The 23016-nt window shown below is 49.0% G+C and overlaps 2 protein-coding genes and 1 pseudogene across 7 annotated transcripts in view; 1 reads left to right on the top strand and 2 right to left on the bottom strand.

Annotated features, from left to right (window-relative positions):
• On the bottom strand, nt 743–2174 carry Gm6283 (predicted gene 6283; annotated as a pseudogene).
• Nucleotides 3398–18963, top strand: Mars1 (methionine-tRNA synthetase 1). Of its 3 annotated transcripts, none has more exons than NM_001171582.1 (22): nt 3398–3663; nt 4650–4740; nt 4886–4964; nt 5046–5180; nt 6201–6276; nt 6505–6683; nt 6820–6926; nt 9327–9443; nt 9559–9762; nt 10798–10999; nt 12298–12372; nt 14604–14774; nt 14911–15006; nt 15118–15235; nt 15723–15936; nt 17131–17262; nt 17345–17449; nt 17532–17718; nt 18240–18311; nt 18444–18467; nt 18551–18643; nt 18744–18963. In NM_001171582.1, the coding sequence occupies exons 1-22, from the start codon at nt 3555–3557 to the stop codon at nt 18888–18890; spliced, it is 2733 nt and encodes a 910-aa protein (NP_001165053.1). In that variant the 5' UTR covers nt 3398–3554; the 3' UTR covers nt 18891–18963. The 3 variants fall into 3 exon arrangements, with proteins under 3 accessions (NP_001165053.1, NP_001003913.1, XP_006513631.1); XM_006513568.4 differs by having other exon boundaries at nt 3563–3663; nt 6820–8644; nt 18744–18955; NM_001003913.2 differs by lacking the exon at nt 18444–18467.
• Nucleotides 18893–23016, bottom strand: part of Ddit3 (DNA-damage inducible transcript 3) — a 5499-nt gene continuing 1375 nt past the window's right edge. Inside the window, exons 2-4 of one of the 4 annotated variants that reach the window (XM_006513197.4) lie at nt 21425–21472; nt 19706–19863; nt 18893–19461 (exon numbers count right to left, since the gene is read on the bottom strand). In XM_006513197.4, coding sequence (XP_006513260.1) covers nt 19093–19461; nt 19706–19843 — 507 coding nt within the window. In that variant the 5' untranslated portion in view covers nt 19844–19863; nt 21425–21472 and the 3' untranslated portion in view covers nt 18893–19092. Of the gene's footprint in view, nt 19462–19705; nt 21473–23016 lie in introns of those variants that run through there. The other 3 variants (NM_007837.4, NM_001290183.1, XM_030244867.1) reach the window with 3 other exon arrangements.

Below are 23016 nucleotides of genomic sequence, written 5' to 3'. Positions count from 1 at the left end.
CTTCTGGCATGTGGGTATATATGCAGGCAGAACACTGTGCATAAAAAACAAGCCTTAGGGGGCTGGAGAGATGGCTCAGAGGTTAAGAACACTGACTGCTCTTCCAAAGGTCCTGAGTTCAAATCCCAGCAACCACATGATGACTCACAACCACCTGTAATGAGATCTGATGCACTCTTCTGGCACATCTGAAGACAGCTACAATGTACTTACATATAATAAATAGATAAATATTGGTTTGCTTGTTTGTTTGTTTTTTTTTTTTTCGAGACAGGGTTTCTCTGTATAGCCCTGGCTGTCCTGGAACTCACTCTGTAGACCAGGCTGGCCTCGAACTCAGAAATCCGCCTGCCTCTGCCTCCCGAGTGCTGGGATTAAAGGCGTGTGCCACCACCCCCTCGCTCATAAATCTTAAAAAAAAAAAAAAAAAGCCTTAAAAAGAAACATGTGCCACTACAGCTAGCCACCCTGTATTGGTTTTGGAGCCAGCCAGATGGCTTATCAGGAAAAGATGCTAGCAGTGAAGTCCTGGAGACCCACACAGAGATAGAAGATGAGCCTCGTGTGCTGGTACATGCCTTTGATGCCAGCACTTGGGAAGCCCAGGCAAGTCTATTGCTGTAAGGGCCAGACCATCGTGGTTTGCCTAGCAAGTTCTAGGAAAGTCTGAGCTACAAAATGTAAAGACTGTGGCTCAAAAAAACAAAACAAAAGCAAAGAAAGGTGAGTACCAACTCTACAAAGTTATCTTCTGACCTCCACACAAGCACCACAGCTGTGTGCCCACCTTGTGCATACACACATACTGGTTTTTGTTGGTTTTGTTTGTTTGTTTTTGGGAAGGGGACAGTGAGCTTTATTGATGGTATTCAAAGAGAGTAAGACTCCCTAAGCCTCTTCCATCATCTTTGGGGGCTGGAATGGAAACTGTGAGGGGGATGCTCAGTGTCCCGAGTTGGGACAGGGACTCCTCAGCAACCGAGGGCCTCTCTCTTGCTCTCAGTGTCCTTGCTGGGGTGGGTGGCCCAGGGTTTCTTACTCTTTGGAGGTCATGTAGCCCATGAGGCCCACCACCCTGTTGCTATAGTCGAATTCACTGTCATACCAGGAAATGAGCTTGACAAAGTTGTCATTGAGAGCAATGCCAGCCCTGGCATCAAAGGTGGAAGAGTGGGAGTTGCTGTTGACATCACAGGAGAAAACCTGGTCCTCAGTGTAGCCCAGGATGCCCTTTAGTGGTCCCTCAAATGCCTGCTTTGCCACCTTCTTGATGTCATCATACTTGCCAGGTTTCTCCAGGTGGCATGTCAGATCCACAACGGATACATTGGGGGTAGGAACATGGAAGGCCATGCCAGTGAGCTTCCCGTTCAGCTCTGGGATGACCTTGCCCACAGCCTTGGCAGCACCAGTGGATGCAGGGATGATGTTCTGGGCAGCCCCAAGGCCATCACACCACAGCTTTCCAGAGGGGCCATCCACAGTCTCTGAGTGGCAGCGATAGCATGGACCGAGGTCATGAGCCCTTCCATGATGCCAAAGTTGTCATGGATGATCTTGGCCAGGGTGGCTAAGCAGTTGGTGGTGCAGGATGCATTGCTGACAATCTTGCGTGAGTTGTCATATTTCTGGTGGGTCACACCCATCACAAACATGGGGCATCAGCAGAGGGGCAGAGATGATGACCCTTTGGCCCCACCCTTCAAGTGGGCCCCAGCCTTCTCCATGGTGGTGAAGACACCAGTAGACCCCACAACATACTCAGCACCGGCATCACCACATTTGATGTTAGTGGGATCTCTTCCCAGAAGATAGTGATGGGCTTCCCGTTGATGACAAGCTTCCCTTTCTCAGCCTTGACCATGCCATTGAACTTGCTATGAGTAGAGTCATACTGGAATATGTAGACCATGTAGTTGAGGTCCATAAATGGGTTGTTGATGGCAATCTCCACTTTGCCAACTGCAGAGCAGAAGGCAGCCCTGGTAACCAGGCACCCATTACGGCCAAATCCATTCACACCGACCTTCACCATCCTGTCTACAGGACGAGGCTGGCACTGTATGAGAAGAGCCTCATACTTTTTTTTTTTAAAGATAAGATATCCCTTTGCATGTGTTTATTTGGCTTTGTTGCGAAATCTCTCACTTCCCCCTCAATTTGACCTTTTGTAGCATAACTCTCATCTCCCTTTGCTGTGATTGTCTAGCTATATGTAAATGGAAGACTAGTGCATTTTCACTTTTATGTCAGGGCTTGCTTGGTTTATTTTTGTTTTTTTTTAATGTGTATCAAGGTCTTGCCTGCAAGTTGAGTGTACTATTTTTGGGCAGGTCTATGGAGGCCAGAAGAGGCACTAGTGTTACAGAAGGTTGTGATCTGCCTGTCATGTGTGTGCTTGGATGAGCATCAAGTGCTCCCGAACCAGAGTTATCTCTAAACCCCTTATTTTTAATTAAGAACAAAATAAAACAAAACAAAAACCACACACTTTTTTTTTTTGAGACTAGGTTTATAAAGACCAGGATAGCTTTGAACTCAAAGAGATCCAACTGCCTTCGCCTTCTGAGTCCTGGAATTAAGGGAGTGTCCCACCACACCCAACTCCTTTTTCTTTTATTTGTAAGGGGTTTCGAGTGCAGGGAGGTCTCTGCACCACATGCATGCAGTAATCATGAAGACCAGAAGAGGGCGCATGATTCCCCTAGGACTCAAGTTACAGACAACTGTCAACCATGCAAATGGGTCAAAGGAGAGTCCAGGAAAAGGACAGCCTGGCCTGTGTTCTCCGCTGAGCCATCTTTCCAGGCTTCCTCACTGATTTACTGACAGATCCCTAGTAGCTTAGGCTGGCTTGCAATAGAGGATAACGTCGAATTTATGATAATTTTATCACCACCTCTTCAACGCTGGGATTACAGGAGTGGACACACCACCACACAGTGTTGTGTACCGGGGGTGAACCCAGCGGTTTGCACATGCTAAGCAAACGCTTACTAACTAAACTACATTCCCAATTCCTAAGTAATAAAGGTTCGCGAGCCACATCCTTTGTGGCTGATGGACAGCCACATTAATTTCCACGTTGACACTAAAGTTTGCTCACAGTTCCCCAACTGATTTTTAATCTTGTAGCTAAATGCATCGCCACGCTCTCGGACTACCCGCACACAAACCAATTAAAAACTCCGATCCTTAACAACTTGAATCGGCGCGTGCGATACCACTTCAACGACCAGTAAGGAATCAGAAAATGCCACCCATCGCGTCGTCTCCATCGGATCGCTTTACAGCGGCCGACTTCAACAGTTCAAAGGACCCTCTCGGAGCCGGCCGACCCAGAGTGCCACGCTAGCCCGCACCGTCAACTTCCGGGTCTCGTTGGTAACCATTTCCTGTTTCGTAATGGTGCGTGATGGGATGAGTAGTCGGCTTTCCTGGAGCCTACCGCGAGCGTCCGGCCGACACAGAACTCCATTTCCCGACGTGCCTTGCAGCTTAACCCAGGAGCGGGAGGCCGGTTCCGATTGCATCAGCGTGGGCTCCGAGGCACGATGAGACTGTTCGTGAGCGAGGGTTCCCCGGGGAGCCTGCCCGTGCTGGCTGCGGCCGCGAGGGCCCGGGGTCGGGCGGAGCTGCTCATCAGCACCGTAGGCCCCGAAGGTACTGGAGTGGCTGCCGGTGGGCGGCGGGTGAGGGGTGTTCATCTCACAGTTGTTTGCCAGGCTCCAGTGCCCGTTCCCCAATCGACTCAACGTTAACTTTAGTCACGCCAACCTTTGTTTCCGTAACCCTTCTGAAGTTAGTTCCCTTAGTTACCCTCACTGTACTCTTCAAACCTCGTTTTAAGTCTCCCCTCTGGTTAGTTTTCCAGGACCCACCTATCATGGCAACTCCCTCTCAGCCCGGTCACTCTCGCGATCACCTCCAACCTCCCGTGTCGTTTTGGGGAAGCCCCTTTCTCCTTCCAGGACCTCAGTACAGACATGTGCACACTCAGTCCTTGAAGTTTATTGCGTATTCCCAGACAACTTTTTTGGGTGACTTTCTAAGAGTTGTCTGGTCAGATCCTCCCTGACAGCTTGACTGCAGCACTATTCTATACCTCTCTGTAGACTCTACCTCTTGTTTGCAGTTGGCAGTCTCAACTGAACACTAGCTGGCCCCTCTAGCATATTCCACCACCACCCCTCCCCGGTTAGTGTTCTTACCTTCGAAACTGTAGATTGAAAACCCAGGCCTCCAGCACACAATGTGACGTCAAATCATTTCTTTTAAGATTTACTTATTTATTTAATGTATATATGAGTACACCGTAGCTGTACTGATGGTTGTGAGCCATCATGTGGTTGCTGGGAATTTGAATTCAGGACTTCTGCTGGCTCCTGTCAACCCCGCTTGCTCTGGTCAACCCCGCTTGCTCAGGCTGCGCCCCGCCTTATATCTAAGTACACTGCAGCTATCTTCAGATTTACTGGAGGAGGGTGTCAGATCTCATTACGGGTGGTTGTGAGCCACCATGTGGTTGCTGGAAATTGAACTCAGGACCTTCGGAAGGGCAGTCAGTGCTCTTTAACAGCCGAGCCATCTCTCCAGCCTCCTCATTTATTTTCTTACCCCTGATTTTCACCCATTTTCCTCTGTCTCAGAGTGTGTGGTACCATTCCTTACCCGGCCTAAGGTCCCTGTCTTGCAGCTGGATAGTGGCAACTACCTCTTCTCTGCTAGTGCAATCTGCCGGTCAGTATTGGTTCTTGGTGTGGGGAGGTGCCCAAATCAGGGTGAATCACTAATCTTTCTGTGACCTTATTTGCAAATACTGTTCTACTGTGGGTTCATCCATGAACTAGACAGATGCTTCAACTTACTTTCTCTCCCTGGGCAGATATTTTTTTCTGTTATGTGGCTGGGAACAAGATGATCTCACCAACCAGTGGCTGGAATGGGAGGCAACAGAACTGCAGGTGAATCCGTGTATCAGGGAGGTGAGGGCAGCCTGTCCTTCCTCTGTATGAACATCCTGACCCATTTCCCCTGCATTTTAGCCAGTTCTGTCTGCTGCCCTACACTGTCTAGTGGTTCAAGGCAAGAAAGGGGAAGATATACTTGGCCCACTTCGGAGAGTCCTGACTCACATTGATCACAGCTTGAGTCGTCAAAACTGTCCTTTCCTGGCTGGGGTGAGTTGACTTGAAGTGGGGTCTGGAAGGCTTATGATACAGGACTTTGTGGGGAAAGTGTATTCAGACCCCAACAACTAATTATTAGCGTGGTAACCTTGACACATTACTTAAACCCACTAATTCTTCATTTTTGTTATCGTTTTTGTTTTTATTTTTGGGTTTTTCGAGACAGGGTTTCTCTGTGTAGCCCTGGCTGTCCTGGAACTCACTCTGTAGATCAGGCTGGACCAAAACTCAAGAAGCATGCCAGGTGTTGGGATCAAAGGCCTGTGCCACAACTAGTCCTTGATTTTATTTTATTTTATTTTATTTTGTGAAATGGAAGTGATAGTTCCTGCCATAGTTAGAGCTATCTTAAGGATTATGTTAGAAAGCACACATTGACTCACTTAGTACTTGGCACATAGAAAGCAAAAACTCTGCATGGTGGCACACATTTGTAATCCCGACTTTTGGGAGGTAGAAACAAAAGGATCAGAAGTTCAAAGCCGTCCTTGGATGCACAGGGGCTCAGGCCAGCTGGACAGGGGCTCAGGCCAGCTGGACAGGGGCTCAGGCCAGCTGGACAGGGGCTCAGGCCAGCTAGACAAGGGTTCAGGACAGCTGGACAGGGGATCAGGCCAGCTGGACAGGGGCTCAGGCCAGCTAGACAGGGGCTCAGGACAGTTGGACAGGGGCTCAGGCCAGCTGGACAGGGGCTCAGGACAGCTGGACAGGGGCTCAGGACAGCTGGACAGGGGCTCAGGACAGCTGGACAGGGGCTCAGGACAGGACAGCTGGAGCTATGTGACACCTTATTTAAACAAACAAACAGAGGTATAGTAACATACGAGCTTAATGAAAAGGTGGGTATGGTGGCACATGCATTGAATCCGAGGATTCTGGAGGCAGAGGCAGGCAGATCTCTGCAAGTAAGGTCAGACTGGCAAGGACAGCCGGGGCAGTAGCAAAGGTTAGCTATCACTATTGGGACATAGATGAATGCTTCACCTGTGCACTTCTCTCTTCTCCAACTAGGACACAGAATCTCTAGCTGACATTGTTTTGTGGGGAGCACTGTATCCTTTACTGCAAGACCCAGCTTACCTCCCTGGTGAGAATTGTACATATCATTTCACCCCCAAACCTGAGCACTTGGTACAGGGCTGTGGAACAGTAGGGTATTGAGTTTTCACTTGAAGGTGCAACATGACGGGGAAACTGTAGCCGAATATGGCCAGGGTCACTGGGAAAGCATGGAGAAGCCTCCAGAGGGAGGAGGTCCACCTCGGCCTGCCCAGTCTTGATCCTTAATGTTTGTACTTTGTTGTTAAACCCACAGAGGAGTTGGGTGCCCTGCAAAGTTGGTTCCAGACACTGAGTACCCAGGAACCGTGTCAGCGAGCTGCAGAGACGGTGCTAAAACAGCAGGGTGTCCTGGCACTTCGTCTGTACCTCCAGAAACAGCCACAGCCTCAGCCCCCGCCTCCTGAGGGGAGAACTGTCAGCAACGAGCTGGAGGTTTGGAACTGGGCAGGGCACCCTCACGGAGCCTTAGGGCCTTAGGTAGAAGGTGTCTGGGAGGCGGATGTTGATTGTGGCCACCTTCTTAGTTGTTTGATACCCTGTGGGCCCTCCTCATGTTGATTCTTGGTAGGAAGAGGAACTGGCTACCTTGTCTGAGGAGGACATCGTTACAGCTGTTGCCGCGTGGGAGAAGGGTCTGGAAAGCCTGCCTCCGCTAAAGCTCCAGCAGCATCCAGTGTGAGTAGACACCGAGAGTGAGGTTTGGTTTTGTTACTGGAAACAGTTGCCAGGTAACAAAGCAGGCTCCTCTGCTTTGCTCATGGAATGTTGATGCCAGTAAGGTAAAGAGATGTTTACAATATTGACAGTTGTGTATTTATGAATTTTTATTTAAGTTTTGTTTATTTTATGTATGTGAGTACACTGTCACTGTCTCAGACACACCAGAAGAGGGCATCAGATCCCATTACAGATGGTTGTGAGCCACCATGTGGTTGCTGGGAATTGAACTCAGGACCTGCGGAAGAGCAATCATTGTTCTTAACTGCTGAGCCATCTCACCAGCCCAGTAAAGCACTTTTTGCATAAACCTAACAATCTGAATGTGACCCCCAGAACCCACATAGAGGTGGGAGGAGAAAATGGACTATACCCAGTTGTCTTCTGACCTCCATATGTGTGCTGAGCCATTCTTGCCCCACTCCAAAAATCATGGGGTTTGCTTGTTTTTATTTCATGTGTCCTACTGTTTTTATTGCACGTATGTATGTGCACTACATGTGTGCATGGTTCCTATGGAGGACACATATGTAGTGGAGAAGAGGGCATCTGGAGTTACAGATGGCTGTGAGCCTCTGCAAGAGCAGCACCCCTCACCTATCTCTGCAGGTCTCCCCACTTCTACCTTTGAGATGGACTTTAGCCTTGGCTGGCCTGGAACTCACTGTATAGACCAGGCTCCTTTAGAACTCACAGAGCTCTGTCAGTCTCTGCCTCAAAGACTCTGCCTTTAACCTGCTAGGGTTGAAGATAATGTGCCACTATGCCCACTAAGAGATACACTGTTTCCCATGTGTGTACTGGCTAACCTGTCACCATCACCAAGAGATATACTGTTTCACTCGACTGACCAAGAGATCCACTGTTTTATATGTTCATTCTGGCTAAGGTATTTACCTATAGGCCAGCTGCCTTTGGCTTAGCCTGAAATTTCAGCTCCTTGGGAGGCTGAGACAGGAGAATTTCAAGCTCAAGATATCTTGGGCAACTTACTTAGACCCTGTCTTAAAACGTAAACAAATGTCCTGGAAGCCACTTGTGTCATAAGCAGGTTAGTCCCAGTAGGCAGGAGGACCAGCAGGTTAGGCCAGCCTTGGCTATATAGTGATCCATCCTGTCATTAAAAACCATCCACTAATCAAGCAAAAAGGTCCAGGGTCAGTGGTAGGGTTTTTGCTTAGCATGCATAAGGATCTAGACTGAATCTTTAGTACTGCAAAAATCAAGACCATATGCAAATTACATTGTCTTCTTACTCTGTGTGGTGTGTGTGAAAGAGAATGCAGATGCACACATACCACCCTGTGTGTAGAGGTCAGAGACAGTTTTGCGGAAGTCAGTTTTCCCTGTCCACGTTGGGCTGCAGCGGTGAAGTTGAGGATGGTAGACTTGTGTTACAAGCCCTTGGCTGCCTGAGGTGTCTCAGCAGCCCCGGCCAGGCTGCTTTCCCCTTCAGACCTCGGTTGTGTTTTGTCCCTTGTCAACATCCAGTCAGCAGTCACACGCCAGATCCCATCTCAAAGCTTTGCCCAGGTCTGAGAATTTTAAATGAAGAAACTCCAGAAATAATCTATTCTGAAGTAGCTAGCCCTGGCTGTCCTGGAACTTGCTCTGCAGAGCAGACAGGCCTTGAACTCTGAGATCCATCTGTCTCAGCCACCACTGCCAAGGCATCCGTAAGTTTTAAACAGCTTTTATTATAGCGTGTTGTTTATTATAGCATGCTGTTGTATTGTTGCTATTTATTAATGTTGTTTATAAGCTGTGCCTTGACTGCTACAGTGCTAGGTTATAGACAGGCCACTGTACCTGCCGGGCGTTTATGTAGAGTCTGGGGACTCCAGACTCCTGTGTTCACGCTTTTACAGCAAGCACTTTATGCACTGAGCCGTGTGGTTTGGGCCAGGCCAGGAGGAGATGCTTTAGGAAGAGAAGAGCCAGGATAGGAAAGGATTTGGTTCAGTTCATGTGTGGCGATGACAAGCTGTAATGATTTCAGGTTGTGACTACAGACCTATCAACACTGAACTGGGTAAGAAGAGGTCAGAGCTGGGAAGTGAATGACAGGCAGATACATTCAGGGAGCATTGTGATTGGGAGTTTGTGCCTGAGAATGCGCTAAGGTGCTGACAGTGAAAGAGGGAGCTGTTGGGATGGGCTGCGTGTAGTGCACAAAGCTGCCCCTGAAGCTTGCTGGCTGAGCAGAGCTCTCTCCAGCGAGGCCAGGGTCATACTCTGGCTCCCTGGGAGGAAAGACTGTGATCTGAGGCACCTGGATTGAGTCCTCCAGTGTTCTGTGCACGTGTTAGGACATTTGCATCTCTGCTGTGGACTAGTCTCTCTCTTCTTTGTCACCAGGTTGCCTGTGCCTGGAGAGAGGAATGTTCTCATCACCAGTGCCCTCCCCTATGTCAACAATGTCCCCCACCTTGGAAACATCATTGGCTGTGTGCTCAGTGCTGATGTCTTTGCAAGGTGGAGCCAGCTGCTGGAGGAATGTCCTCCAGAGGGTGGAGTGGGCCCCGAGGGAAATGGATGCCTCAGAGGTTGGGACTGGAGTAGTCCCCCCATGACCACCATCTCCTTCCAGGTATTGTCGCCTTCGCCAGTGGAATACCCTCTATCTGTGTGGTACAGATGAGTATGGTACTGCGACAGAGACCAAGGCCATGGAGGAGGGCCTAACCCCACGGGAAATCTGTGACAAGTACCATGCCATCCATGCTGACATCTACCGCTGGTTCGGCATATCGTTCGATACTTTCGGGCGCACTACCACTCCTCAGCAGACCAAGTAGGTTCCTCAGAATGAGGCAGAAATGGACTGAAGGGGAGGCTAGGTGTAAGGAGGATGCCGCAAAGACAGGAACAGAGTGTCTGAGGAGGGACGGTCGCCTGAGCTTTGGTTCCGAGCATCCGGGTGGAAGGCAGAACAGGGACTAGGGTGGGGCCTGAAGGAGGACCTTGGACGGGAAGGAAAAAGATTTCCTGCTTTCCTTTCCGTGTAGTGCTTCCTCCCTCTGGTTGCCTAGGAATCTTGGTTTTGAGACAGGGTCACACTGTGTAGCCTAAGATGGTCTCAGATTTGTGGCAATCCTCCTGCCTCAGATTTCCAAAGGTTGGGAAGCACAGGTATGTGCTGCCATGCCCAGCATGGAATCTGTTTTTGTTTGTTTGTTTTGGTTTTTCGAGACAGGGTTTCTTTCTCTGTGTAGCCCTGGCTGTCCTGGAACTCGCTCTGTAGACCAGGATGGCCTCGAACTCAGAAATCCGCCTGCCTCTGCCTCCCGCGTGGCATGGAATCTTTAAAACAACTCCTCCCTCCCTGCTTATGTGTGTTTGTAACGCGGATTCGTTCTTCCTCTGCCTGAAAAGTCCTTAGAGAAGCTGTGGGCAGGCAGGGCAGTTGATGTCGCTGTGCACCTCCGCCCTAACGCCGAATGGCTCAGTGTAAAATGAATGCAGATGTAAACTCCGCTGTCAGTCACCCCTACAATCCCAGCATCTGGGAGGTGGAGGCAGAGGGTTAGGAGTTGAAGTGGTAGTTAGTGTTGGCCTCATGAGACCTTTCTCAAAACCCATGAAACAAACCAAAACACCATGTAAATATAGAGTCAGCAGAAGTGAGCTGTGAAGTGGGAAGAGTCTGTTTGGGCAGTTGGAGTCAGGAGAGCACCGTGGTGGTATCCAGTGGGTCCTAGCTAGGAACAGGCTTCACTGTGGGAGGCCTCCCCCGGAATGAGGTCTCGTCTCTGGTTAGAGCAACAGAGGAAGGAGTCCACACTGGTCTGGCTGTTCTTTCTCACCCTTTGCTTGCTGGCCTTGCCAGAATCACCCAGGACATCTTCCAGAGGTTGCTGACCCGGGGGTTTGTGCTGCGAGATACTGTGGAGCAGCTTCGGTGTGAGCGGTGTGCACGTTTCCTGGCTGACCGCTTTGTGGAGGGTGTGTGTCCCTTCTGTGGCTATGAAGAGGCCCGAGGTGACCAGTGTGACAGGTGTGGCAAGCTCATCAATGCCATTGAGCTCAAGGTAGGAGGAAGAACTCAAGGAAGCCCAAGGGAAACATTTATTAATTACTTATCAATAAAATGATTTATCAAAAAGATTATGAGAAAAGCAAGGAAGGAGCAGATTCAGGCTTGTTCTGTGGGAGCTGTGGGCTCTGGTGAGCGTACAGCTGTAACTTAAAGACAGACTCTTCAGGGTTAGAGTTGTAGGGTTAGGGTTGTAGACCAGGCTGGACTAGAACTCACAAGAGGTCTACCTGCCTCTGTCTCCCAAGCTGAGATTCAAAGTTTGCGCCACTTCCACCTGGCCAGGACTTTAATGTTCAGTGCCTAAAATCTTGTGCTGATTTCTGTCTGGGCAGTTATGCTGTAGTTAGCTTGGGCTGGGACAGAGACAGGTTTCTTTAGCAATCGGCCATCTGATCAGTGCTAGGTGGCTGTCCTAGAATTGCCTGTAGGCTGGCCTCTGCCTCCCGAGTGCTGGGATTAAAGGCGTGTGCCGCCACGCCCGGCAGATTATTCTTTTTCTGTTACTTACTTTGTCTTGTCTAAATTTGCTCCTTTGTTGCTTTACTCATTACTTAAGTAATTAAGAAATGCTGGATAGTCAAGCAGGATGCTTTTTTGGCTTGTGCTGGATGTGTAGATCAGTGGTAGAATACTTGGCTAACAGGAGTAACACACAGTAGGAAGATGGGCGTGGCTAGTGCTGTCTGTGAACATAGGCAAGATTCAGAGCTGGATGCAATGGCAATGTTTGCTTTGCTAAGTATGGAGTGCCTGCAGACTTGTAAAGAACAGTCGGAAACAGATGTGGACTTCAGCTGAGCTGTGCGACACTCACCGTGTCTCACCTTCACACCTCGGTCGGGGTTGGCAAGGTGGCTGTGCAGATACGGCACTTGCTGGAAACCCAGACCGCATACGGTGGGAGGAGAAAACAGACTTGATCTCCACATGGTCACACTCACACACAAAATACATATATCAAGACAGCACCCTCCTAGCCCCACGCCCAGGTAGGTCAAGCAAGCTGAGTAGTAAGGTGCTGTAGCCGACCAGTGCTGAGTGCTCCCTGCTGCATGGACTGAGTGTGTGAACCTGAGTCTCAGGAGCAGGTGGTTCAGCAGTGTGCAGTGTGCACATAAGTCTCTGTTACAGCTGTGTGCAGTGTGCACACACGGAGGCCACAATCGGAGGGAGGGGTGTGCTCGTTCTGAGCTGGGAGGCTGATTGGCCTGGACAGTTTCCCTCCTCTGCAGCCGGGTCCTACATACTCCCAGCAAGATCACACCCTCTGTATGGAATTTCTCTTTACAGAAACCACAGTGCAAAATCTGCCGCTCCTGCCCTGTGGTGAGGTCCTCACAGCACCTGTTTCTAGACTTGCCTAAGGTGAGTCAGGCAGCCCCTGCCACAGCCACACACTGGTTTTCTGTATTTTTATTTGTGTGTGTATAGGTCTGTCTGTGAGTGAGTGTGTGTGTGTGCGAGTACATGAGGACACATGCATGTGAACCTGTGTGCTATGTGTGTGCAGCTAGAAGAGGACAGAAGAGGCATCAGATCTGGAGCTGGAGTTATGGGCAATTGCACGCCATCCAGAATGGGCGCTAGGACCGGGACTTGGATCCTCTGAAGAGTATTTTTATTTCCAGTAATCATTTAAATAGCTCAAAAACACAGCTATGGTAGGCCTAGTTTGTCCAAGTCACTATATTTAATAACTGGTACTGGGCAAAGCTTATACCTGGCACAGTTGTGGTGACCGTGTGCTTTCAATCCCAGCATTCTCAGCACTAAAGAGGCTGAAGCACCAGATAGGAGATTCATGAACTTAAAGCCAGCTTGGGCAAAATAATGCTAAGACTTGTATTTTAAAAAATAGCAAACACATTGTTCTGATGAAACAGATTAGAGAGCACAGGGTGAGTCCCAAGCCCACTTCCCAGGCCTTTCTCCTTCAGGGTTTGTGGGCTGGGCTGGATTCGCTGTTTAGCTGAGGGTGGTCTTGAACTCCTGATGCTCCTCCTTCTGCCTCCCAAGTACTGCGGTTACAGACAGATAGGGAACGAGGCCTAGCTGTTTCCACCTGCCATTCATAGTCCAAACTTTTAATTCCAAAATTTTTTATTTTTTTTAAAGATTTATTTATTTTATTTATATGAGTACACTGTAGCTGTCTTCAGACACATCAGAAGAGGGCATCAGATCCCATTACAGATGGTTGTGAGCCACCATGTGGTTGCTGGGAATTGAACTCAGGACCTCTGGAAGAGCAGTTGGTGCTCTTATCCGCTGAGCTGTCTTTCCAGCCCCATTATTTTTATTTTTTAAGATTTTTATGTTATGTGTATGGGTGTTTGCCTGCACGTGTTCCTGTCACCACATGCCTAGAGTGCCCTCAGAGCAGTCGTTCCCAATCTGTGGGTCACAACCCCTTTTGGACCCCATGACCCTTTGACAGGGGTCCGGTATCAGATAGCCTGCAAATCACATGTTTACATTGTGGCTTATAACAGTAGCAAAGTTACAGTTATGAAGTAACAATGAAATAATTTTGTGGTGGGGGGGTCACAGCTTGAGGAACTGTATGAAAGGGTCTCAGGATTAGAAAGGTTGCGAACCCCTGCCTTAGAGGGAACTGAATTGGAGTTCAGAGTTATAGCTGGTTGTGAGCTGCAGTGTGGGTGCTGGGAACCAAACCCAGGTCCTCTGTAAGAGCAGCCACTTCTGTTAACCACAAACCTTTTTTCTCTAATCCCCTAATCTCATTTTTTAAAAAAATTTGATGGCCTTGTAATAGTTCATTATATGCATATACTTCAAATACCATACTTCATCATCTAAACTGTGAGAATTTTTATTTTTTAATTTTTTTGAGTCAGGGTTTCTTTGTGTAACCCTGGCTGTTCTAAAACTCACTCTGTCGACCATGCTGGCTTCAAATCCACAGAGATGAGATGTGTCTGCCTCTGCCTCCCAAATGCTGGGATTAGAAAGAGGCGTGCTCCACCACTGCTCAGTTGTTTAAACTTTTTTTTTAAAAAGTTAAAATGTAATTATATTACTTCCCCTTTTCCTCCAACTGCTCCCTCTCATGGCTTTTTCTACAATTGTTTATATATACAAAAACATACCCCCACACACACAAACACACACACCCCTCCTGATTATATACATAAGTGTGTGCCAAGCATTCACAAGTTCTTAAACTTACTTTTCTCACCTCTGCCTCTGAGGAGCCAGAATTATAAACCACAGACCACTGTACTCAGTTTAGTTTCAATGTTTTTGCTTTTACAGACAGCATTTCTTTACATACACATCTTAAAGACTCGAGGGAATTTTTTTTAAGACAGGGTTACTTCACTTTCCCGGAACTGGCTCTGTAGACCAGGCTCACCTCTGCTTCCGAGTGCTGGGGTGGGAGGCGTGCTCCACCATAGCCTGGCTGTGGATGTTTCTGTTGAATGAGTTTGTTAACAATTGTTTAGATGTCCCTGAAGCCATGAATCTTTAGTTTTACATATGTAGTCCTGACTTAGCTGTGCAGCGCCTTACTCACTGACCTTGGTGTCATCCTGTCTGGGTCCTCTGTCCTGTTGGTCTTTTCTTCATCTCAGTTGGAAAAGCGTCTGGAGGACTGGTTGGGGAAGACAGTGCCTGGCAGTGACTGGACACCCAATGCCAGGTTCATTATACGTTCCTGGCTTCGAGATGGCCTCAAGCCACGATGCATCACCAGAGACCTCAAATGGGGAACGCCTGTGCCCTTGGAAGGTTTTGAGGACAAGGTAAATACCTTTAGCCTTTAGTCATGGCTTAAAACATTCAGTCTCAGGATTCAGTTCATGGGCTAACTGATTAAAAAATTATGATATTTCCTCTTAGCCTGAAATTTTGGGTTGGTTTCTGTTTGTATCCCTGCAGGTATTTTACGTCTGGTTTGATGCTACTATTGGCTACGTGTCCATCACAGCCAACTACACAGACCAATGGGAGAAATGGTGGAAGAACCCAGAACAAGTAAGCTGGTTTTGGTGCCTGTCTGTAGGACGAGGTATGAGGTAAGAGGCAGGCTCTGGGCTGCTCCGCAGGGAGGAGAGTTTCAGGCAATCTCCCAATATCTTCTCCTAGGTGGACCTTTACCAGTTCATGGCCAAAGACAATGTTCCCTTCCATGGCTTGGTCTTTCCGTGTTCAGTCCTAGGAGCTGAGGACAACTACACCCTGGTCAAGCACATCATTGCTACAGGTAGGCCTGGCAGAGCACGGCTGCGGGTGGGGCTGGCAGAGCACGGCTGCAGGTGGGGCTGGCAGAGCACGGCTGCGGGTAGGCCTGGCAGAGCACGGCTGCAGGTGGGCCTGGCAGAGCACGGCTGCAGGTGGGGCTGGCAGAGCACGGCTGCAGGTGGGGCTGGCAGAGCACTGTGGCATGGTCCTAGGGCGTGAGGCCCAAGGCAGTGCGTGGGAGAGCCTGGAGACGTGCGGGTTCTCGGTTAGGAGCTGAGACGGGGAATAGTTCAAACTGAGAACGCCATCCACAGGGGGAAACTGGAAAGAACTGGAAAGCAAAATCTAAAGCTAAACCTAGGAGTATAAGCAAAGAGACAGAGGCCAGAACAGCAGCACGGACTCCATGGCCTGTGTAAGCTCCTCAAGGAGAGTTGTCCTTGGACAGTCAGCACTTGGGAAAGAGCAGGGAGGGAAGGGCGTGACCCGAGTCCTTCTCTTCTGTCCAGAGTACCTGAACTATGAGGATGGGAAATTCTCTAAGAGCCGGGGCATAGGAGTGTTTGGAGACATGGCCAAGGATACAGGAATCCCTGCTGACATCTGGCGATTCTATCTGCTATACATTCGGCCTGAGGGCCAGGACAGTGCCTTCTCCTGGACAGACTTGTTGATTAAAAACAATTCTGAGCTGCTCAACAACCTGGGCAACTTCATCAACAGGTAGGAGGAACTGGGGAGAGGTCCACCCGGCAGGGAGGCAAGGAGGTGGGATTGACTGCCGCGCAGCGCACACTAAGCTGTGCATTCTTGAGGCAGGTCAGCTGTAGCCAGGTGGTTTGATGGAATTGGTCACAAAGCAAATCTTCATGTGTTATATTCTTATTGAAGGTCTTTCTAGAACTGGGGGTGCATGCTCTCTGCACAACAAAGTTAGACTTCAGATCACTAATGTGTTTCAGTGAATAGGGGTTGTTTGGTATTAGAACTGAGCCATAGGCTCACTCTCTGCAGTTGCTGTGTTTCTGCTCCTGTAGCCGTTCTCCAAAGGAACAACATAGGCTGGAGCTGGAGACGCAGCTCAGTGACAGTGTCTCTGTAGACTTAGGCTGGGGCTGGAGACGCAGCTCAGTGACAGTGTTTCTGTAGACTTAGGCTGGGGCTGGAGACGCAGCTCAGTGACAGTGTTTCTGTAGACTTAGGCTGGGGCTGGAGACGCAGCTCAGTGACAGTGTTTCTGTAGACTTAGGCTGGGGCTGGAGACGCAGCTCAGTGACAGTGTTTCTGTAGACTTAGGCTGGGGCTGGAGACACAGCTCAGTGTTTGTGTAGCAGATTCAGAGTTCTGAGTTTCATCCTCAGCACACACAGACATGCGGGTGCCTCCTGCACTCAAGACTCTTCTGTCAGAGTTCTGGACATTTAGTTCAGCCCTTAACCATGTTTAGCAGCTTCATTAGAATATTTGTTAGCTTATAACATACTTCAACTTGATAATTCTTAATACTTCTAAAAATGTATTGTGTAATTATTTCTCTATTTGCAGAATTACATTATTGGGAGAGAGGATGTAGACTTTAACCTTACTTTTAGTTTGAAGTGCCAGGAATTGTCAGGCTTATGCAGGAATGCCATGGGAGTTAAGTCTTCCTGTATGGTTGGTTGTTTTGTTTTGTTTTTTAACAGTTATTTCCTGTTTGTTGTGGGGTGCGATTGATAGTGTGCCATGAACATCAGCATATAACCTGACTCAGTTCTTCCCTCCACCACGGAGATGCCAGCCAGGCATGGAACTCAGTCGGCGAGCTTGGTGGCATCTGAGCCATCTGGCGGCCCAAGCATGAAGACTTATGGAAGTGGGATGAAGTTTCTCTAAAAACCTGGCAGTAACTCTGTCTTCTCTTTTCTCTTCCCTCAGAGCTGGCATGTTTGTTTCTAAGTTTTTTGGCGGTTGTGTGCCTGAGATGGCGCTAACCCCTGATGACAGACGCCTGGTGGCCCATGTCTCTTGGGAACTCCAGCACTATCACCAGCTGTTGGAAAAGGTTCGGTAAGTGACTTCCAGCTCGGTCTAGTCAGTGATATGTTGGTATGGCTTGCAGCCCTATACACTCTGCCTCCTCCCTTCCCAGGATCCGGGATGCCTTGCGCAGTATCCTCACCATATCTCGCCATGGCAACCAATACATTCAAGTGAATGAGCCCTGGAAACGGATTAAAGGTGGTGAGATGGACAGGTGTGTGCAGGAGCTAGGGCTGGCTATAGGAATTAAATGACATGCTACATCTTTGTGACCTTGACATGTCTCTCTTTCTCAGGCAGCGGGCAGGCACAGTGACAGGCATGGCAGTGAACATGGCTGCCTTGCTGTCTGTCATGCTGCAGCCATACATGCCCACAGTCAGCTCTACCATCCAGACCCAGCTGCAGCTCCCACCTGCAGCCTGCCGCATCCTTGCCACAAGCTTCATTTGTACCTTGCCAGCAGGCCACCGAATTGGCACAGTAGGTCTCATTAATGTTGGTGGCACTTGTTTTTACAGTGCTGCCTTTGGGGTGTGGTTAGTAGAGACCTAAACGTCTCTGTCGTAGGTGTGGGGCTCTACGGCTATTCTCAGAAGCCCTCCCTAACTCTGCACTCCGGCTTGTGAGTGTGGTGCTATCTGTATATACTTATTGCTGTTCATGCCAGAAGCCAGTGAGTGCAGAGAATAGAAATGTTGGGTAAGAAACACCATGACCTGGTGGTGCTGACAGCCCTCTTCTCTGACACTGACGGTGTCCCCTTGTGCCCTGTGCTTCCCCACTGGAGAGTCCCATTCTTCCACAGTGACTGCTGCCCTTGTGAACTATGTCACACTCCTGTTCCTCCTAAAGCATCTGGGATCTCTGAATGCAGAAAGCCGGGGCGGGGGTCGGGGGGTGGGGGTGGGGTGGGGGGCCGAGGGGTGGGGGGGTGTGCTCTTCTGACGTGTTCTGCCATGCTGGAGATTATCAGGGACTGACTCTCATACTTGTTTCCATAGGTCAGTCCTTTGTTCCAAAAACTGGAAAATGACCAGATTGAAAATTTGAGGCAGCGCTTTGGAGGGGGTCAGGTGAGCAAGCTGGACTGTGCTCTCCCCCAGCAAAAGCCCTGGCAGTGCCCCCCAATCTCCCCAAGTATCCTGACTCTCTCTTTCCACCTTTAGCCTTACTGCTTCCTCACTTACGTTTCTTTCCTGTCTTAGCTAGAAGAGTCCTTGGAGTTAAAGGTAACCATTTCCCTGCGATGCTATGGGAAACTGGAGGCCAGAGGGGTTTATGGCAACAAGTAACGATTGTGCTGCTCTTCTAGGCTAAAGGCTCCCCCAAGCCAGCAGCTGTGGAGGCAGTTACAGCAGCAGGCTCGCAGCACATACAAACGCTGACGGATGAGGTGACCAAGCAGGTATGAAGTGGGCGGGGACCCTGAGCAGAGGAAGTACTGAACCTACACAGGTCCTTGTCATGGGACTGCTGCCTCCCCCTCACCCTGCTCCTTTTCTTAGGGCAACGTCGTCCGGGAACTGAAAGCACAGAAGGCAGACAAGAACCAGGTTGCTGCAGAGGTGGCTAAACTCTTGGATCTAAAGAAACAGTTGGCTTTGGCTGAGGGGAAACCCATTGAAACTCCTAAAGGCAAGAAGAAAAAGTGAGAGGCTGTTGACACAAAGTCACTTTACTGGACATGGACAGTAATAAACAATGTACCGTCTATGTGCAAGCCGAGCCCTCTCCTGGTCTACCCTCAGTCCCCTCCTCAGCATGTGCAGTGCAGTGCAGGGTCACATGCTTGGCGCTGGCGCGATGGTGCTGGGTACACTTCCGGAGAGACAGACAGGAGGTGATGCCCACTGTTCATGCTTGGTGCAGGCTGACCATGCGGTCGATCAGAGCCCGCCGTGTGGTCTCCACCTCCCTGGTCAGGCGCTCGATTTCCTGCTTGAGCCGCTCGTTCTCTTCAGCTAGCTGTGCCACTTTCCGCTCGTTCTCCTGCTCCTTCTCCTTCATGCGTTGCTTCCCAGGCCGGGCTGGGCACTGACCACTCTGTTTCCGTTTCCTAGTTCTTCCTTGCTCTTCCTCCTCTTCCTCCTGGGCCATAGAACTCTGACTGGAATCTGGAGAGCGAGGGCTTTGGGATGTGCGTGTGACCTCTGTTGGCCCTGGCTCCTCTGTCAGCCAAGCTAGGGACGCAGGGTCAAGAGTAGTGAAGGTTTTTGATTCTTCCTTTAAGGAAATGAAGAAGGGGAGATAGATATTAATTAGTTCAGGAGAGGCATACAAACCCCCAGTTTCCTGGGGTTTTACTTTTGCTTGGTTTTTGAGACAGGGTCTTGTATAGGCTACATTCAAACTCTAGCTTAGGCTGGCCATGAACTGAGCCTCTTGCCTATACTTGACAAGCACTGGGGCTATAGGCACCCACACCATCACTCTGCTCGCCCATCCTAGGACCAGCATTCTCACTCACCTCTTCGTTTCCTGGGGATGAGATATAGGTGCCCCCAATTTCATCTGAGGACAGGACCTCCTGCAGATCCTCATACCAGGCTTCCAGCTCCCAGCTGGACACCGTCTCCAAGGTGAAAGGCAGGGACTCAGCTGCCATGACTGCACGTGGACCAGGTTCTGGAAAGGACATACATTCCATTCACCACAGTCGGTGAGCTGACCTTGTCCCTTTTCTAACACGTAGAATTTAAAATTTACTGGTCTTGCACGATAGGTAAGGGCATGGGTTGTCACTCCTTGAAGGCTACATTGGCAGAGGGTGGAGGTGAAGAGTCAACTCGCACAAGTTGTTCTCTGACCTGCACACACACTAATGATGGTGTGTCGGGATGGGGAGATGGCTGCCTCTCAAGCCTAGCAGCCTTGACTTTGACCCTGCCAGATCCAACTCTCAAAAGTTGTCCAGATGATCACATGCACACCATGGCCAGGACCCTGAAACGGATGTAATTCAGTGTCTGGGGGCCAGCAGCATTCATTGGCTCTCCTGGAGCTGGAGGTCCAGGCCATGTGAGCCACCTTCTGTGGCTGCTGGAAACCTGACTCAGGTACGGCACACAGGCAGCATGGGTGTGGAACTGATAGGCTTTCTCCGGGCTCTCATTGCCATTCTTTTTGGTGTTTGTTCAAGACAGGGTCTCTCTGTGTAGCCCTGCCTGTCCTAGAACTCACACTGGCCTCAGAGATCAACCTGCCTCAGCCTCCTGAAGGCTGGGATTAAAAGTATGCACCACCCCCACACAGCTTTCCAACTTTTTGTTTTGTTTTCATTTATATGCTGGTCACTACCAAGCTTAATCCAGGCTGGCTACCTAACCTTAAATATCTTTTTTTTTTTCCCAAAGATATATTTATTTTATTATCTATGCATATATAAGTGAGTGCCTGAATGTGTGCTGTGTGTGTGTTCCTGGTAGACATGGAGGCCACAAGAGGGAATGGATTCCCTGGGAACTAGAGTCATAGATGGTTTTGAACTGCCATTTGGGTACTGGGAGTTAGACTAGATCCTCTACAAGAAGAGCACGTGCTCTTAACCACTGAGTCATCTCTCTAGCTCCTGGAAACAAAACTTGGAGGGTGGGGGGTGTATTTTCAAGAAAGGGTTTCTCTGTATATATAGTTCTGGCTTCCCTGGAACTCACTCTGCAAAATAGGCTGGCTTTGACTCAGACATTTACCTTCCTCTGCCTCCCAAGTGCTGGGACTAAAGGTATGCACCACTACACCTGATAGAACATACCCTTTATTGAGAAGGATTTACTACAGATAACTTCAGGATCCTCTCAAGTTCTGAGAGAGGAACAGTCACTGGGCTTGGCTATACATATATATTCTTACAGGATTACAGTAAAAGTATTCAACTCTCTTGGGAACACTACTGGTAATTTCCAGGGGCAATTACCAGGCCATTTGTACTCTTTTTTTCTCTCGTGTGGGAAGCTTGGGCAAAAGGTCCTTTGGGTCTAATCTTGGTGTGGACTGAGAGTTGGGAAGACAAACCAATTGCCATTGTTGAGGCTGACTTCGAAAGCCAGCTCTCAAACAACATTATGGGGTCAGAGAAAGACATGGTCTGACAGCAAAAGCTTGTTCAGATGAAGGCCTTGTCTAACTCTCCCCCAGCAAAGCAACATGAGCAGCATTCGCAGCTGACTGAGAGGGTGGCCAAGATTACCTGCTTTCAGGTGTGGTGGTGTATGAAGATGCACTTCCTTCTGGAACACTGTGGAGAAAAGGAAAAAACAGTCCTTTACCTCCAGCCTCCTCCTAGCCCTTCTCTAGATCCTTTCTAACTCCTCCTAGCCCCTCTCTAGATCCTTTCTAACTCCTCCTAGCCCCTCTCTAGATCCTTTCTAACTCCTCCTAGCCCTTTTCTAGATCCTTTCTAAAATGGGTTGTGAGATGGTTTCTTTGTGCATCCCTGGGCATCCTGGAATTCTGGAACTCAACAACTCTGCAGACCAGGCTCCAGTTCTTCTCTTGTAATACACACACACACATACAGAGGTGTGTGTGTCTTGCAGCGGGTGTGTCCCTGAAGCCATTTCTTCTCTTGTAATACACACACACACACAGGCGTGTGTCTTGCAGCGTGTGTGTCCCTGAAGCCAACTCCAAGGACAGAGGCAGGCTTAACTTTATTTTTAGTTGCTGACATTTGCCGTCTTGATTACATAATAGCAAAGTCCTGGCCAACTAAGTTTTCTCTAAATCCCAGATAGACCTCAAGTCCGCCAAAGGGAGACAGAACTAGAGGGAAGGAAGAGTAAACTCAGCAGTGCTTGCTCAGATTCCATCCCCCCACTGGCAGCCTCAGTGCAGACCTGCTCTGGGATCTCCAGCTCCTTGGCAGTGTTGAGCAGGCGTTCAGCTTACATGAAAGGCCTTTCCTACCAAGGCTGTATAGTTCTTACTAAATGGCAACTCTAGGTGCTGAAAGCCAAAAACTTTGGTATCCTTGATGCCCCTTTCTCAGATACCACAGCTCAGCCTAAAGCACTGACAACTTTAAAAGTACCCCAAACCTAAGTATTTCTCATTACTACATTATTTCCAGATGCAATTTTTTATTTTTCATTTATTTATTTTTTTGGTTTTTCTTGACAGGGTTTCTCTGTGTAGCCTTGGCTGTCCTGGAACTCACTGTGGACAAGGCTGGCCTCGAATTCAGAAATCCGCCTGTCTCTGTCTCCCAAATGCTGGGATTAAAGGCGTGCACCACCACTGCCTGGCTCCAGATATAAATTTACCATACATTTCTTTCCCTGGATTATTTTGGAAGCCTCTTTGAAATCTCTCCTTTCTTTCTTCCTTTCCTTTCCTTTCTTTCTCTTTTAGACAGGGTCTCACTATGTAGCTTTTGCTGTCCTGGAACTTGCTTTGTAGACTCTCTGGCTTTGAATTTAGATCTGCCTGCCTTTCAAGTGCTGGGATTAAAGGCTGTGCCACTATGTTCAGCTGAGACCTCCTGTTTCTATTCTTGTCTTTTACTTTATTTTCACGGCTGTGGGTTGACCTAGGGTCCTCTACATACCAGGCAAGCAGTGTACTATTGAGCTACATACCTAACCCTTTGTTTTTGTATTTATTTTGAGTCAGGGTCTCATAATGTAGCCCTGGCTGGCCTGGAGCTCAGAGATCTGCCTCTCTGAGTGCTGGAATTAAATGCATGTGCTATGATCATTCCTCTGCTCAGATCCCCCAATGGCTTCCTGTTTCATGATTGTTAAAGATTAGCATCATGAGGGTGCTTGCAAGGCTCTATGA

The sequence above is a fragment of the Mus musculus genome, chromosome 10, assembly GCF_000001635.26.
Source record: "Mus musculus strain C57BL/6J chromosome 10, GRCm38.p6 C57BL/6J".
In the NCBI taxonomy this organism is placed as follows: domain Eukaryota; kingdom Metazoa; phylum Chordata; class Mammalia; order Rodentia; family Muridae; genus Mus; species Mus musculus.
The sequence above is the reverse complement of the archived record's forward strand: the minus strand, read 5'-3'. Positions and strand labels throughout refer to the sequence as shown.